This window comes from Mytilus galloprovincialis, chromosome 3, assembly GCF_965363235.1.
Source record: "Mytilus galloprovincialis chromosome 3, xbMytGall1.hap1.1, whole genome shotgun sequence".
Classification (NCBI taxonomy): domain Eukaryota; kingdom Metazoa; phylum Mollusca; class Bivalvia; order Mytilida; family Mytilidae; genus Mytilus; species Mytilus galloprovincialis.
In genome coordinates this window covers 20694245-20712232 of record NC_134840.1, presented here as the reverse complement: position 1 = coordinate 20712232, position 17988 = coordinate 20694245, and the positions used below count along the sequence as shown (strand labels likewise).

Sequence of the window (17988 nt, the reverse complement as noted above, 5' to 3'; positions counted from 1 at the left end):
ATATTAAATTTCACGTAGGTCTTACAAATGTTTTGATTTTCCTTGTTTATTTGGTCACGGGTTTACCAATATATATTTTGCATTTTTTTTTACTATTTTTACATATTGATTCGACCTTACTATACTTTAGAAATGATATGGATGCCATGTTACTAAAAGTCAATATCGTTTTCAAACCTACGCTATGTTCTACATATGTAATATATGAATAAAGGACTTTCACTCTGTCAATACGTTATATATGAACCTGTTAGATTATATTAAACCTCGGACTTCGTCCTTGGTCAATATAGTCTGAACAGGTCCATATATTCGTCAGATGTTCAATATAATCTAACAGGTCCATATAAAACGTATTGACAGAGTGAAAGTCCTTTATTGCTAAATAATTATTGTTTGGTCAAATCTTGAGGCGGCCGCCATATTTTCCAGGCGTCAGCAAACGATATTACTAGTTTTGTGCGGCAAATCTATTTACCCTCGAATTAAGCTTTCCATATCTTATCAAAATTAAATCCTTGATACATGTCTAACTGATCTATTCATGTACCGGACTGGCAACTTTCACTATTTAATAAGAAAATCTACAGTGCCGTTATACATATGCATCCATTATACGCTCGAAAGGAAAGAAATATTATAAACATGCATGCTGTCTGCTTGCAGTGCCCACCCGGGAAAATAGAAATATTATACACATGCATGCTGTCTGCATGGAGCCCCTGCCTGAAAAGATATATAATACACATGAATCCTGTCTGCTTGGAGTTCCCGCCCGAAAAGAAATAAATAGCCAAACTCCAAGATATTTTATTCCTACATCACGTGATTCTTACCACGTGGAGCTTACATAAGAATAAATACCGAATATGGAAAGCGAAACTTCAATTCAAACATAAGGGCAGAAGGCACATAAGAATAAAAAAGTTGGGATTTTTTTGGCAAAGGATGGCGGGGTAAACCTCTCTGAGTTCAAAATACACATGAAATATTTGCCACTGCCCCTTGTTTGTTCTATAAATTGGAGAGCCATGGTGTAGTGGTTAGCGAATCAGACTACTAACACAAAGGTTCCTGGTTCGATCCCCGTTCCGAGGAGAAAATTTATAGGGACGGAATGTTCGACTCTCCCTTGGCACCATTTGCGAGTATGGTCTTGAGAAACGATGATAGTCCGTCGAAAGGGGACGATAAATGGCTGACCCGTGAGGAAAGAGCCATATCTCTTGTACGTAAAAGACACCGTTATAGATTTCGAAAAAAAGCAGGCTTATGTCGCTACAAGGCAGCACTGGCACCAGCAAAATGGAAAGGAATTAATGTAAGTTGCAATAACTTGTTTCCCAATCAACTATAAATAAATATGTTTAAACTAAAACTATGAATCATAACTCTGATTTTTTTATCTGTTACATACCAGAACACGGCCATATAATATACATTATTAATCGTCCATTCAATTTCCTTTATGGGATGTTTGCAAAATTTCACCGGAGGCAATTTCTTGACATGGCTAGGCAGATATTCCAGAACAGTTATATTTCCCTTCGTCGATATTACCGAACCGTTCCAGTGGCGGATCCAGAAATTTTCATAAGTGGGGGCCCACTGACTGACCTAAGAGGGGGCCCGCTCCAGTCACGCTTCAGTGATTCCCTATATAAGCAATTTTTTCCCAAAAAGGGGGGGCCCGGGCCCCCTGGCCCCCCCCTCTAAATCCGCCTCTGCGTTCATGCGTTATTTTGCTTCACAAACAGTTATTCTGGACACATGCAATCTGCCACGGGAAATGTAGTTTTTCTTCTTGGAGGAGTGAAAACATTCAATAATATCTAAATTATTCTATCAGTGGTTGATATAGTAGATCATAGTAACGTAAACTAATATTATTTATTTCACATGTGCGTATTTGCAACCATAGTTTTACTGTATACTGAGTGCCAACACAGCGCTACCGTTTATTGAGTGCCACCACAGTGCTACTGTATACTGAGTACTACCACCATGTTACCGTTTACTGAGTGCCACTACTGAGTACCACCACAGTGCTTCTGTTTACCGACTGGCACCATATTGCTTCTGTATACTGAGTGCCCTCGAATTTCTAGCGTTTACTGAGAGCACCACATTTTTGCGGTATACATAGTACCACCATAGTGCTGCTGTATACTGAGTACCATAACAATCCTACTGTATATTGAGTACCATCACAGTGCTGCTGTATACTGAGTGCCACCACAAGTGTACCTTTTACCGAGAGCACCACAGCGCTACTCTATACTGAGTACTACCACAGTGCTGCTGTATACCAGTGATATTGTTGGCTTTTTTCAAAACCACCTCTACCCTTTTTATTGGGAAAATATGCTACATTTTTATCAAATTGGGAAATTTATAATAAACTATGAATTTGACTGGAACTTAAATTTGCAGACCCCCTTTCAAGAGGTAAACCCTCATTTGAAATAAGATGCCTTATTGTCAGTGAAGATACATTAATAGACCCTCAAATCTGCACATATAGTCATTTTAGGCATGAAAAATGTTTAAATGAGTGTTTTTCAGTTTGTTTTCATGCACAATAACTACTGAGACTGCACTGTTTGGGAAAAAAAAGTGGTCTTTTTGGGAATAATTGTAAGCCATTTTTTTCAAATTGGGATTTTTTTCCAGAGGAAAAAGCCTTAATTCTCCAGTAATTTAAGGCAAACAATATCACAGTATACTGAGTGTCACCACAGTGCTCCTGTATACTGAGTACAATCATAGTGTTCCTGTATGCTGAGTACCAACACTGTGCTGATGTCACTGAGTACCACCACGGTGCTGATGTATACTGAGTGCCACCACAGTGCTACTGTATACTGACTGCCACCGTAGTGCTACCTTTTACAGAGTACTACCACAGTGCTCATGTTTACTGAGTGCCACCACAGTGCGTCTGTATACTGAGTGCCACCACAGTGCTCCTGTATACTGAGTACAATAATAGTGCTGCTATCACTGAGTACCACCACAGTGCTGATGTATACTGACTGCCACCACAGTGCTGCTGTATACTGAATACCACCAGAGTGCTGCTGTATAATGAATACCACCACAGTGGTGCAGTATACTGAATACCACCACAGTGCTGATGTATACTGACTACCACCACAGTGCTGCTGTATACTGAATACCACCAGAGTGCTGCTGTATAATGAATACCACCACAGTGGTGCAGTATACTGAATACCACCACAGTGCTGCAGTATACCGAATACCACCACAGTGCTGCTGTATACTGAATACCACCACAAAGCTGCAGTATACTGAATACCACCACAGTGCTGCAGTATACTGAATACCACCACAGTGCTGCAGTATACTGTTGATACTGTTTATAATGTTTTTTTTTGATATTTTATATTTATATGGATATTGTCTATATACCAGCTTTGATTATTTGGAATATATTCTAAGTTTCACTTCTTCTTCTTTCTTCAAATACTACATTTGTATAAACTTCAAGATTTACCTGTATTTTTTTAAAACCAGTTTTTTTTTTAAGTGAATATTTTCGAAGGCTAAATATTTCGCAGTGGTGACTTGCCATGGCTTTGTTTGGACTTGTTTGTTTTCTTTTTGGCCTTGAATGTTTGTCCCTAATTTTTATTAACTATGCATTTGCATTCAGATATCACAGATCAAATTTATTCGTTTATAGTGTATTAATGTACGTTTTTTTTTGATTGAGTTAAGCCTGCCAACTAATATTTTACCGTGTGTTTTTCGATGTTGTGATGTTATGCTATTGTTTCAGAAAAAGGAAAAGGTTTGGATCCATTAGAGATCATTAAAACGTTTAATCCCGCTGCAAACGTTTGCACCTGTCCTAAGTCAGGAATCTGATGTACAGTAGTCGTTTGTTTATGTAATTTATACGTGTTTCTCGTTTCTCGTTTTTTATTTCATATAGATTAGACCGTTGGTTTTCCCGTTTGAATGGTTTTACACCAGTAATTTTGGGGCTCTTTGTAACTTGTTATTCGGTGTGAGCCAAGGCTCCGTGTTGAAGGCCGTACATTGACCTATAATGGTTTGCCTTTTTTTAAATTGTTATTGGATGGAGAGTTGTCTCATTGGCACTCACACCACATCTTCTTATATCTATGAATACCACCACAGTGCTGCTGTATACTGAATACCACCAGAGTGCTGCAGTATACTGAATACCACCACAATTCAATACTGAGTAAAACCACAGTGCTGCTATATTATGAGTATCACCTTAGTGCTGCTGTTACTGAGTGCCACCACAGTGCTGCTGTATACTAAGTACCACCACAGTGCTACCGTTTACCTAGTTACATCGTAGTGATGTTGTTAACTGAATACTACCACAGTGATACTGTATACTGAGTGCCATCACGATGCTGCAAAACCCATACCGCATAGTTACTGCACTATATATAAGGTCCCGAAATGACAGATGTATTGCAGTAAACAATTCAAACGAGAAAACTGACGGAATAAATTATATACAACATTAAAAAGGAAAAACAATTACAGGCTCCTATGTCAATCAAGATGCAAATTATGCATGTATTTTCATATAACATGCATTATCAATTTTATTTCATTATTTCTAAAGTCTTAGATATTCCATAATACTAGTAAAACAAGAAAGAAAGTTATCATTGTTTTAATGGGACTCGGTGGCCCATATGTCAGTAGTTTATCTACAGTGATTTTTAGGTTGTAAACATTTGGGTTGTGAGTTCGAACGCCGCTTGTTAGGAGCGTTTGATCTTGACAGGAATTATTGTAAGATTTCATTTCCATGTACTCCTGTATTCTCAAACACTATGATATAGCCAATACCGCCGAAACTAGCGTTAAACGTTAACAAACAAATCCTGTATTCTCAAACACTATGATATAGCCAATACCGCCGAAACTAGCGTTAAACGTTAACAAACAATTATACTGCAATCAGCTATTTTACTATACAGATATTAAAGCTATACGTATTGATAAACGTTAGCTTTATACGTCAATGACCTCAACTCACCTATATAAGCCCCGCCTACTTGCAACGTCACGTCACAACCATGAATTTAAACCTGTTATGTCTTCAAATTGGTAATTTATATACCATGTTTATCAAATGTTATTAATTAAATTCATTTTCCCTTTCTTATTCTTTTAAAAAATGTCAATGCTTACCGCCTAGACTACGCTCATAGGGAAATACCCTAAAATTCCAAACACTTTTTTTTAATAATATTTGTTTCATATTTTTATTATTTTTTTATTTTTTTTATCGATTTCAGTATAAAAACAATATACGTATAGTGTCTTGAAATATGAAATTTATTTGTATTCGGCACGAAAACCTCGCATTTTCCCGTTTCTAAGCCTCATACAAATAAATTTCATATTTCAAGACACTATACGTATATTGTCTAAATCCTGTATTCTCAAACACTATGATATAGCCAATACCGCCGAAACTAGCGTTAAACGTTGACAAACAAATCCTGTATTCTCAAACACTATGATATAGCCAATACCGCCGAAACTAGCGTTAAACGTTAACAAACAAATCCTGTATTCTAATGCAATTATTTTGTAACAATTGTTCTGATTGGATAACAGCAAGCGTAAAATTCTCCATCTCCTTGTCTGTAACTAAGGAAGCCGACATTTTGAATTTCGGAATGTATTGACATGTTATTTCTACAATAATAAACAAAAAACTCACTTGTTGCGCCTAAAAATCTTCTTTTTATCAAATTTTATTACATTCTGAAGCGGCACAGAAGCCAGAAAACGGCCGGTGTTTATGTTTGACGCCGGAAGAATACCTATGACGTCACCTAGTGTAGGGACCAAAGAACATAACATCTTTTCGCGGAATTTTCTTTTATGAACATTTTACACTGAAATAATGATTGAAATTTAATTATAAACTTGTTTTGCATTAGAATAGAGATAACTGTATTGTATTTGAAGCTTTGCGGACGTCCATCGGTAGTTTTACTGTCGCAAATACCCGTTTACCTGTCTCCGCTCCGCGTCGCCAGGTAAACTAAATTTGCGACAGTAAAACTACCGATGGACGTCCTTAAAGCTTCAAATACAATACAGTTATCTCTTAATTCTCAAACACTATGATATAGCCAATACCGCCGAAACTAGCGTTAAACGTTAACAAACAAATCCTGTATTCTCAAACACTATGATATAGCCAATACCGCCGAAACTAGCGTTAAACGTTAACAAGCAAAACAAAACCAACGTGTAATTATACTGTTGGCAAGTTTATAACAATAAATCAGGATTATACTTCATGACAATAAAACATAAAAATATGGCTTAACTTTGTGAAACACCATCCCATCTTACTGATATTTGACATTGTAGGAAAAAGCCAATTATAAACACCAAATGTATAGTAAAATATGCAAGGTGTATGAACAACTAAGTATCAATGATATATGGTACGTTTCCTTTTACACCTACGTAATTCAGTTGACGATTGTTAAAATGATATCAAGGAAAGGATATTTTGGGTTTTAACAAAATTCATGTGTTATAACTTATCTTATCCATTTTCTTTACAAAACAAACTTCCTTATAAAGACCTAGAAAGTTTCCTCGTCTTTGTACTTTTATATTGTTAAAACAACGTAAAGGCAAGTAAATTATTAATCAAGACGATTTCATTAATTAAAAATATTGTTTTAGAACATAGTTATCGGTCGTTGTATAACCTGTTTCGATTTAACGGGTCATTGGTCAAAATTGTATGCATTTAACCATATTATATTGTCATGAACAGAATTACGTGTACTAGTCCAACTAGAAGCTTGGAGCAGATATGTACTATTCTTTCCTTTATGGATTGTATTTGTTTATTTCTTCCGTGAATGCCTCGGGTAAGTATGATTTATTTTTTAGTCAATTTGGTTTTTGAAAAATTTCAGCAAAAAAAACTATAAAAATTATAAAGCACACGCTTTGTCATGATTCATAGACTACAACGTCAATACTTAGAATTTAAGATGAGATGTAAGTCGATAAAATCAATGTCAAATTATAGCAAATTTTCGATTCAGAAATTCTGTGTCATTGAGAGAATCATTCATGTCCTACGTAATCTGAACTTCATTCAACGATCTTGTTTATGTCATGCATGGTCATATTATCATTAACTTCATTTACTGTTTTCTGATTAAAACATTTTAAATTCTCAGTATTGATGTTAGTTTCAATCTATGAACCATCAAAAATGATTTGATGACCGTTTTTACATCCAATAATTTACTACGAATACATTACACAGATAAACAGAAAATGAGAAACTTACCTGGTAATTGATGTGCATTTTTTTCAGTTTGCAGAAAACAAAGAAAAATTAACAAACACATGAGTTTCATTTGATACGGTCCACTCAGTTACACAGTTTAAATCACCTATTGTTTGCAGATGTCTATTGTCCATTTATTGTCTATTTAAATCAATAGTTGTCTCATTTTTTACCTCTTTCCTATTAAACTTAGTTTATTTTGGCATCTTCTGCAAGAAAGAAAAATGAATAGCAAAATCCAGAAAAGTGTATTGATTTCTAACACATAAAATGCATTAAAAATATAAATGCGGTCATATCAGATAAAAGATTATGATGAACCTTCAAACATGTATATATATTAATTACCACGACCAATTACATTTCATGTTTTTTCGTCAATTAAACTAATACCAACCATACAAACTGGAAAAAATGAATTTGAATAGTAGTTTATCTCCAATTTGAGGGGAGAAAAAAAATCTGTTAAAGCAGCTGGACAAAAAAAAATATTTTTAATGCAGATTCCCCCATTGCTTCATAGTCATAAATAATGATGTACGGTATTTCTCGAAGCATTTGAAAAACAATGCCAAATTTACATAAACATGTCATTACAAAAATAAGAGACATCCCTTTCAAGTAAAAAATTGCTCTCAGCAGTATGTCAGTCATTTGAGTGATCGATTCTTCTTCTCTTGATTTTCAAATCCCTGTGATAGTGGGTTTATGCAGTTTGTAGATATCGTCTGAGAAAACTAAGTGTTGAATTTGCTTTGAGGAAATAGAAAATAGACTCTATATTTTTGCTACAAGAAAACCCCAAAACATAATCTTTTATCTTAAATGATGCAATCTATATGCGTGATCCGAACAGCATGACCGGTCTTATCTACATTTTCTGTCTGAGTAACTACTTTTCCTGAAAAATTGACGAATTCGTTCCTTTCGTAGTATATATTTATTCCAAAAACGATAGATCCGCGATGTAGCTTTTTTGCACTGATGCGGCGTGATGCAAAAATCAATCAATAAATCAAAATCAACGAAACGAAACGTAGCCAGGAGCCTCTTTTTCAGAGATTGTCGTTGGTTGATGTATGTCTTAAAGTAATAAGAAGATGTGGTATGAGTGCCAATGAGACAACTCTCCATCCAAGTCACAATTTGTAAAAGTAAACCATTATAGGTCAAAGTACGGTCTTCAACACGGAGCCTTGGCTCACATCGAACAGAAAGCTATACTAGTATATATATAATGGGCCCATAAAAAATACTAATATAAAATCATTCAAACAAAAAAACCAACGGTGTAATCTATATATAAAAAAAACGAGAAACGTACACGAACCACATCAACAAACGACAACCACTAAATATCAGGTTTCTGACTTAGTACAGGTGCAAACAAATGCAGCGGGTTTAAACGTTTTAATAGGTACCAACCTTCACCCTTCAACCATACCACGTCTTCTTATTTCAATATCAGTCAAACGTTTTGTCATTACACCTTTAACAATATTTTTTCAAGAGTCCAGTAACGGTCTGCCAGGAACAACGTATACAAAATGGACTTGGACAGAATGGTTTGACACAGATTCAGGAGATCTAGAAACAGAAATAGAAACCTATGATTCTATTGTAGCGGTAAGTAATGGTCTCCTGTGAGAACACGAGAGAGAGGTTGGAACTTTGTCGTGCATGGTGGAAATCTTATAGGATAAGGGTATTTATAAAGCGTAAGTTATTACCCCCGTGAGAATTAAGACTAACATTTGATGGTTTTGTAGCGGTAAGTTATGATCTTCTACGAGAACTAAGATGAACATGAGGATTTTGTTGCAGTAGTCTGAATAAAGACTTACCTATGAGTCTATTGTAGTGGTTAGTAATAACGTCGTATGAGAACTATGTAGCGACCTGTGCGAACTCAGACAAAACTATGGGGCTATGACGGCTATTGTAGCGGTAATCAATTACGTCCTGTTATTGAGAGAAAAAGGTTTTATTTTAGGCTTTTTTGTGGTCAGTAATTTCTTCTAATTGAAACCATATATAGTATTTAAGTGTTCATATTATATCAGCCTATATAGATATAGGAAGATGTGGTATGAGTGCCAATGAGACAACTCTCCATCCAAATAACAATTTATAACAGTAAACCATTACAGGTCAAGGTTCGGCCTTCAACACGAAGCCTTTGCTCACACTAAAACAACAAGCTATAAAGGGCCCCAAAAATTACTAATGTAAAACTATTCAAACGGGATAATAAAAACGCGTACAATTTTGAAAGATTGGCGAATGTTACTTTTGGAGGAATTTCGAGAGCCAAATAGATATTCTTCGTCATAACTTCTCCACATTAAGAAGAGTATTAATAATAAAATTGAGAATGGAAATTGGGAATGTGTCAAAGAGACAACAACCCGACCATAGAACAGACAACAGCAGAAGGTCATCAACAGGTCTTCACAGCGCGAAATTCCCACACCCGCAGGCGTCCTTCAGCTGGCCCCTAAACAAATATATACTAGTTCAGTGATAATAAACGCCATACTAAACTCCAAATTGTACACAAGAAACTAAAATTAAAAATAATACAAGACTAACAAAGGCCAGAGGCTCCTGACTTGGGACAGGCGCAAAAATGCAGCGGGTTTAAACATGTTTATGAGATCTCAACCCTCCCCCTATACCTCTATAGCCAATGTAGAAAAGTAAACGCATAACAATACGCACATTAAAATTCAGTTCAAGAGAAGTCCGAGTCTGATGTAAGAAGATGCAACCAAAGAAAATAAACAAAATGACAAAAAATACATAAATAACAACAGACTACTAGCAGTTAACTGACATGCCAGCTCCAGACTTCATTTAAACTGATTCGTAATATGAATATTCAGGCACAATCCTTTCCGTTAGGGCTTTAGTATCATACCATCATAACATATATGAGAAGAACATAACCCGTGTCATGCCAACAACTGGTTTTTAAATTAATGTGTTTAGTTCCGATGCAAAGACCCTATAAGTAAGTGAATCAATATTAACGCCAAAATATGCAATCTTTAATGACCTGATAACAGTATCGTAACTATATCCCTTCCTAATAAGTCTATTTAAAGGTTTTGTTAGCTTCTGAGGGTAATACTGATATTTTTGTGCTTTATAAAGAATATTTCCATAAAAAATTGGCTGTGAAATACCTGAACGTATAAGAAGTCTGCATGTTGAGCTATATTTACGAATGATGTCCATATACCGATGATAAAATTTAGTAAATGTTTTGACTAGTTTGTGATATCGAAAACCCTGGTGTAATAATTTTTCAGTAATACATAAATTTCTCTCGTTAAAATCTAAAACATTGTTACATACACTAGCGAATCGTACAAGTTGAGATATATAAACACAAGGGAACGTCACCATCTAAAAATGGATAATTAACGATAGGAAATGAAAAATCATCTTTTATCATAAATTTTAGTATTAAGCTTTCCGTTAATGATATAGATATCAAGATCGAGGAAAGGGCAGTGGTCATTGTTAGTATTAGCTTTATTTAAAGTAAGTTCAACAGGATAAATTTCTTTAGTATACATACTGAATCGTCATTATTGAGAGCCAATATATCATCCAAATATCGAATTAGAATTGACGTTAGGACGTAAATCGTTTCGAATGCGAATTAAACTAATTCGAATTAGTTAAAGCGAATCGAATTCGAATTACATGTGAACTCAGCATTAGTATACATACTGAAGTCGTCATTATTGCGAGCCAAAATATCATCCAAATATCTAAAAGTATTATTGTTTATCAGATGTTGTTTCGATGGATCTTTGCTGATTTTTGTCATAATTTGTAACTCATAGCAATACAAAAACAGGTCCGCAATAAGTGGTGCACAGTTAGTCCCCATCATTGGAATTCCAATAACCTGACGATATACGGAATCTCCAAAGCGAACAAAAATGTTATCTAGCAAAAATTCAAGGGCAAATATAGTATCAAAGCATGTCCAATTGACATAGTTTTTTTGTTTACTGCTAATAAAAAAAAAGACCTAAAATTACTTATAGGATCTTTGTAATCGTTATGCATTTGAAGCATTTAAAAATACATTATAAAGCTAAAGCTGGACTGTATTTTAATGACCCTGTACAATAATTGTCGGTCATAGTTTAGAGAAATAGCTGGTTTGTGTTGTGTCGGGCATCATAGCATCGTAGCACATACATGTATAAAACAATTTATACGTTTTTCTTTTGTTATATAACATTTTGAATCTCATAAGCTATTATACAAAAATAAAATCACATTAACACGTCTTATTTTCTAGTGACAATGTTTTTTTTTAATTTGATATTGTTCATATTTGCCACTGGACGTTAACGAACAGAAATCAAGTGGCTACATATTTGAAAAATAGTGAAATAATTCTATAATAAAAAAAAAGCATTACAGGTGCGCTTTAAACAAACTATAATTTTCTTTTCAGAGAGGTTGGAGCATTTGTCGTGGTGGAAAACTTATAGGATGTGAATGTAAACGAGATGACACAAAAGAAATTCTGTCTAATGGCGCTTTCTTTAATACCTCTCATATACTTGGAACTGATCTAGAGTGTAAACTACATGGAATCGAGTGTCATAACGTTCTATGTATGAACCTTGAAGTCCGCTTTTTATGTGAAGGTAACAAAAATAAATGGAAATTTAAAAAGGAAATAGCAATTTTTAGTGTAAATTGTTCATAACTTACACACAAAAAAACCCGCTATACATCTAGAATTTTGAACAAACATTTCAATTTCTTCCCAGATGTTTGAAATGTATCTATTTAATTTTGCATTATGATTTTTGTAGGAGTGCATTACTGTAGGTAAAATTACACTATGCATATTTGCCATACAAAACTTAATAAAAAAATCAGCATTATTGGTGATGTTAGATTTTGCATAAAAATTCATATCATTAGAAACATATGTAGGCTTTTAATATATCAATTTTTTAAGGATAAATACCATTATTAGAATCATGGTACATATACATTACATTTTTAATATGTTTATTCACATGTAAATAAGCTCTACTGTATTCGCACTTAGACTCTGCATATGATTTGTGCAACATGATTAGTGTCGTAATATTTTCTTGATGCATAACAGATTGAAATGTCGTTCTTTTTTTAAATTAGAAAAATACATTTGAAATGAGAAAATTGTCAACAAATCTATTGGGTTTTCTTGTCTAAAACATGTGTTCTTTCAATCGTGCATAATAATTTGTAATTTTTCCCACCGTTCCTTTGTTTACCTTATTAAATTACGGCGTACTAACTGAAAATAAAGAGAAGGGAAATGGTCTATCTATTTTTCTTCCATTACAGAATCTAGAACCATAAATTATCAGAGTGGTATTTGAGTAAAAAAATGAAAATTTTGTAAGTTGCTCATCCTGCATTTTTTTTTACCTCAAAATTCCTGTCCTGCCTTTTTTAATATTTTATACTGCATTTATAATTTTGTCCATATATTTTTGTTTTTGTTTATTTCAGACGTGATACTTGAAAGTGGATCAGCAGTATTTTATTTTCTGATGTTAATTATACCAGTATTAGTCATACTGTTCAGATTATACTGTTGGAGTATTGTGAAGAAACAAATCTGGGAATAGGAACACAAACGGAAGTTCTCCACAAGATGTTATAGATATGTCGATATTTGATCCCCCGTCATACGACGATTTATTTGGTTCTCAAACACACACGCGTTTCGGTGATATCAAATGCAATAATTGTAATCACTTAAAAACCATTTGTCACTCTTTTACTGAACAACCAAATACAACTGCTCAAAACTCAAACTCAAGAAGTGACGAGTTCTCTAGGTTAGACTGCTCGTGTGAATGCCATAAAATAGATAATAGCATAGCTTCCTGTTTTAGGGGGGCTTCACGGTGTGAATCTTCTGTTAATTATTCAAGGATAAATGACGCTTATATTCACGACAACGAAGCAAATAATAATACTGGAAGCAGCGCAAGGACAACTAGCATCTCTATAAACGTAATCAGTGGAGCGTGCATTGACACTCTGCCTCCTACTTATTCAGAGGCCTTAGTTATTTTGAAAAGGACAGAAGGTTTGGATGCAACACATTTGTGAGGGAAATACAAAATGTTAACAAAAAACATATGTAAAACATACCAAATAGATCAGTTTTGAAATAACATTCGATTGGAAGATTGAAATATTCAAATGCAAAAACTGTTCAGTCACATAAAGATATCACGAAATTAATAGTAAAGGTTTTTCGAAAGGACATTTCATTTGTGGCTAACATATGTAGTTTGTAGTCAACTTCAATATCTAGTTTGACACTAACATATGAAATAGATTATATATAAATGTTTGATATTTGGAAATTATTCATCTTATTTATTTAGAAAATGTTTTGTGTATTGTTTTATTTGTTTTATCAGGGTGTGGTTTATTATTCGAATTTGTCATCATGGTATATAGTCTGTTTGTTTTTAAACTTGTGAGTTTGAGTATCACTTTGGTATCTGTCACCTTACTCAAAGTTAAGTTTTAAGAAAAAATGAGCAATAAATAGAATGATTTTCGATTTTAAACCTGAGTGATGAAAAGACAGGTAAAACACTAGACGGGTTTGGTGTAGCGTTATAGTAGTTCCACAGGGATAACAGGAATTATCAACATTTGAATATTGAATAGTTCAACGGACCACATCATCCAATGCATTCTAGAAAATAGACTTAAAAACAAAAATATTCAGTAACAAACAACAACTACATTGTAGTTTAGATAACTTGAATTCGTACAGGATCAAAATGTGTTTGGGTTAACCAGGTTTACGTGCGCACAGACCACCATCTTTATATAAAACGAAGACATGATTACCAAGGAGAGAACTCTCCATAATATACCAAATGTCACAAAACTAAACTACTATAGATCCCCGTAAGGTATTCAACAATGAGCAAAACCCATACCGTATAGTCGGCTATAAAAGGTCCCGAAATGACAAATGTAAACAATTCAAACGAGAAAACTAACGGGACTAAATTATGTACAAAATGTTGAACGAAAACATATATGTAACACAGCATCAAACGACAACCAATGAATTACAGCCTCCTATGTCTATCAAGATGCAACTTATGCATGTATTTGAATTATCATTTTTTTTTTATATTAAGGATGAACTTAGGTGAGGTTTTATGTCATATGTTTGGACTCCTTGGTGTTTTTAAATACGTTACAATGTAAGATAGTTTGCCCAATAACACCTATTTATACAAGACTTAATAGCTCGTAATAGGTCATTTGACAAAATTAAAGAAGATTCTTGATTTTCATTCTTTTGATTAGAAACCCCAAAAATACCAATGCAAATATAAGGTAAAAGTCCAAGTCAGCCTTTTCCCGCCATATTTTATAAATCAAATATCTCGAAAAGGATCTTCATGACCTATCAATAATTTTAGCTTATTTTGATTGTCAACTAATGTAACACTCTTCAAGCCTGTAGTATTAATTTTAAATACTTGATTTATTTAATTTCACCTAAGATCACCTAAGTACATCATTAAGTCCAAATACATTGAAACCATGACGGTTCTTTAATATTCAATAATACTAGTAAAATGTTAACATTTGCTTAAAAATCACTCGAGGAACTAGAATGACAAAGGTACATGTATATAAACTCATCATAGATACCAGGACTAAATTTTGTACATACGCCAGACGCGCGTTTCGTCTACAAAAGACTCATCAGTGACGCTCGAATCCAAAAAAGTTAAAAAGGTCAAATAAAGTACGAAGTTGAAGAGCATTGAGGACCAAAATTCCTAAACGTTTTGCCAAATACAGCATACAATTTTATCATTTTAATATACAACAATCTTTTCGATGAGATAGAAATTCTAACAGATTTAAGGAAATGAATGATAAACCTCTCGGAGAGGCAAACATTATGTCAGATTAATGAAACAAGAAGGATATTGAGACTTCGTTGATGAGTGGGGCCTCGGTTGTTTATTTTTCTAAGTAGTTTATCTACAGTTATTTATAGGCTGTCAACTCAGAGGTTTTGAGATCGAACCCCGCTTGTGGCCAGGTGCATACGAACTCAACATTTCAACCCAGGACAAAAAGGGGGTGTTCCATCTATATGTCCCCATTCGAATGCTCAAAAGGAAGGGTCCAACTACGAAGATCTCTCCCCCCCCCCCCACTGGATCCGCGACTATATATTTTGAGAATATTATGCAAACGTTAACGTTATGTTTCCCGTATTTACGTCTTATGTCTATGACGTTACTTTGTACCTTTGTATGGGCTCCTTCGATATAGATTTTGAGCATAAAAGTAACACAACGCAAAGTATCGAGTTTTATTCGTTTATTACAATACATTTTGGTGCCGTGACCAGGGTGGAAAGTAAACTGAAAGCGGTGAGAGCAGGCCATAAAAGTGCTGTAACAAGACTTTTGAGAAAAACGGAAGAAGAGCAGGATTTGGAGATAGAAGAAAGTACAGAATTATTAGAAACACTTTCGCAAAAACAGAAGATTATTAGTGCTTTGAATGAAGAAATTCTTAATTTAACAAAGGATGAGGATGTTGAGGATGAAATTCTACAGACAGATGAGTATAAATTCTTTCTGAATACAAAAATAAGACACATTCGTAAAAAATACTCAAATTCGCCAACTTCAAATATTACCATCTTACCTAATCTGAGTAATCAATCAACGGAAAATACGAATCAGCATAGTTCAGTAGAAAACACATATAGCTCTGTTCAACAACAAATGTACCATGTTCCGCCCAACGTTACGCAAAATCAACAACTTCCGAAACTCACCTTACCTACATTTACAGGAGAAACACTCATGTGGCAAACTTTTTGGGACTCGTTCGAATCATCTGTACACTATAATCCCACACTTACCGACATACAGAAATTCACATATTTGAAATCGCAACTTAGTAATGAAGCCGCACGATGTATTGATGGACTACCGCTCACAAATAATAATTATACGGAAGCTATAAAATTGTTAAAAGAACGTTTTGGTCAGCCACACAAAATTACGAATGCCTACATGCAAGCCCTGTTAGACCTTCCCGCACCACAATACAATCTTATTAGCCTCCGTAATTATTACGACAAACAAGAAGCATATATAAGAGGCCTAGAATCGTTAGGCAGATCGGGAGATTCATATGGCGCACTGCTCATCCCAATCATCTTGAATAAGCTACCGTCAGCTGTAAGACAAAACTTAGCCAGAGAAAACGGAACCGATAATTGGGAATTAAAAGGATTAAGATATGGGATATTGAAAGAAATCACAATTTTAGAAGCCGGAGAGAAACGCACCGATGTATTTATTGACACCTTACCGTCTACAGCGTCATTTTTTACTATCGCCAATAATAGAGACTACACGCAAATACAAGATAGATTTGAAACCGAAGAAGTAAATGCAAATTTACCGTCTATAGCGTCATTATTGACAAGCGCCGATACGAGAGATTACCCGCGAACACAAGATAGATTAGATTACCGCCAAAGCACAAACATTCGTCAGAAACCTTGCATTTATTGCAACGATATGCACGACCCCGCAAAATGCTTAAAGGTTCCAGATTATGAACACCGGATAACAATTATTAAACACAAGCACTTATGCTTTAATTGCTTGGGATCGCACCGCGCATGTGAATGTAGATCTCAATTTCGTTGCAGATTCTGTAACAAGAATCACCATACTAGTATATGTACCCAAAATACCGACAGATCGTACTTTGATAAAACCGCTAATGTAAGTAGATATGATACGTCAGTTAACGCCGTAGTCAACAATGAAAGTGTTGCCACTGCCACAAGTTTTCATTCGTCCACGATGCAATCCCGTTCTAGCATATTATTGAAAACCGCCGTAGCACCCGTTTGGAGTGAACATCAAGGAATGAACACGAATATATTGTTCGATGAAGGAGCACAGCGTTCTTTCATGACCGAGGAATTAGCTTCAAAACTAGACATAAAGGCAGAAGGTACCGAATTGATCAATCTTTCTACATTTGGAAATACAAGCACTAGAGTCCAACACTTACCGAAAGCAATTATATACGTTGAGCCAATAGAAGGAGAGAAAATACCCATTGAAGTTTTAGTAGTTCCAACTATAGCAAATCCGATCACAAATTATAGTGCAAATAAAACCCGAGATTGCAAACATTTAAAAGGATTAAGATTAGCGCACCCGATCACGAACGACAACAATTTTAGAATATCTTTACTGATAGGAGCTGATTTTTACTGGGATTTTGTAGAGGATACCGTTATTAGAGGAATAGGTCCGACAGCTGTTAAGTCTAAACTTGGTTACCTGTTGTCTGGTCCGACATCACCAGATGTGAATCGTAAATCGGGACTAGTAGGAATGTTCAACATTTTGACAAATCCTAAACCGGAAGAGTTTAAAATAGAGTCACTAGGAGAAGTCGACACAAAACATGAAGATGAAAATATGTACCGAAAATCATCAGTAGAATTTCATGAAAATAGATACGTACCGAAGTTGCCATGGAAACATGACCATGAGACC

The 17988-nt window shown here is 34.7% G+C and overlaps 1 protein-coding gene across 1 annotated transcript; it reads left to right on the top strand.

The window, feature by feature from the left end:
• The first annotated feature begins 6679 nt into the window (after positions 1-6679).
• Positions 6680-13014, top strand: LOC143066229 (mucin-5B-like). Its single transcript, XM_076239225.1, has 4 exons — positions 6680-6923; positions 8865-8980; positions 11838-12033; positions 12896-13014. Exons 1-4 carry the CDS (start codon positions 6866-6868, stop codon positions 13012-13014), a joined length of 489 nt encoding a protein of 162 aa, XP_076095340.1. The 5' UTR covers positions 6680-6865.
• The last annotated feature ends 4974 nt before the right edge of the window (positions 13015-17988 follow it).

Coding starts and splice junctions, on each gene's coding strand:
- LOC143066229 (XM_076239225.1), top strand. CDS start 6,866: ATGTACTATTCTTTCCTTTATGGATTGTATTTGTTTATTTCTTCCGTG. Junction 6,924..8,864: donor TTCTTCCGTGAATGCCTCGG/GTAAGTATGATT, acceptor TATTTTTTCAAG/AGTCCAGTAACGGTCTGCCA. Junction 12,034..12,895: donor AGTCCGCTTTTTATGTGAAG/GTAACAAAAATA, acceptor TGTTTATTTCAG/ACGTGATACTTGAAAGTGGA.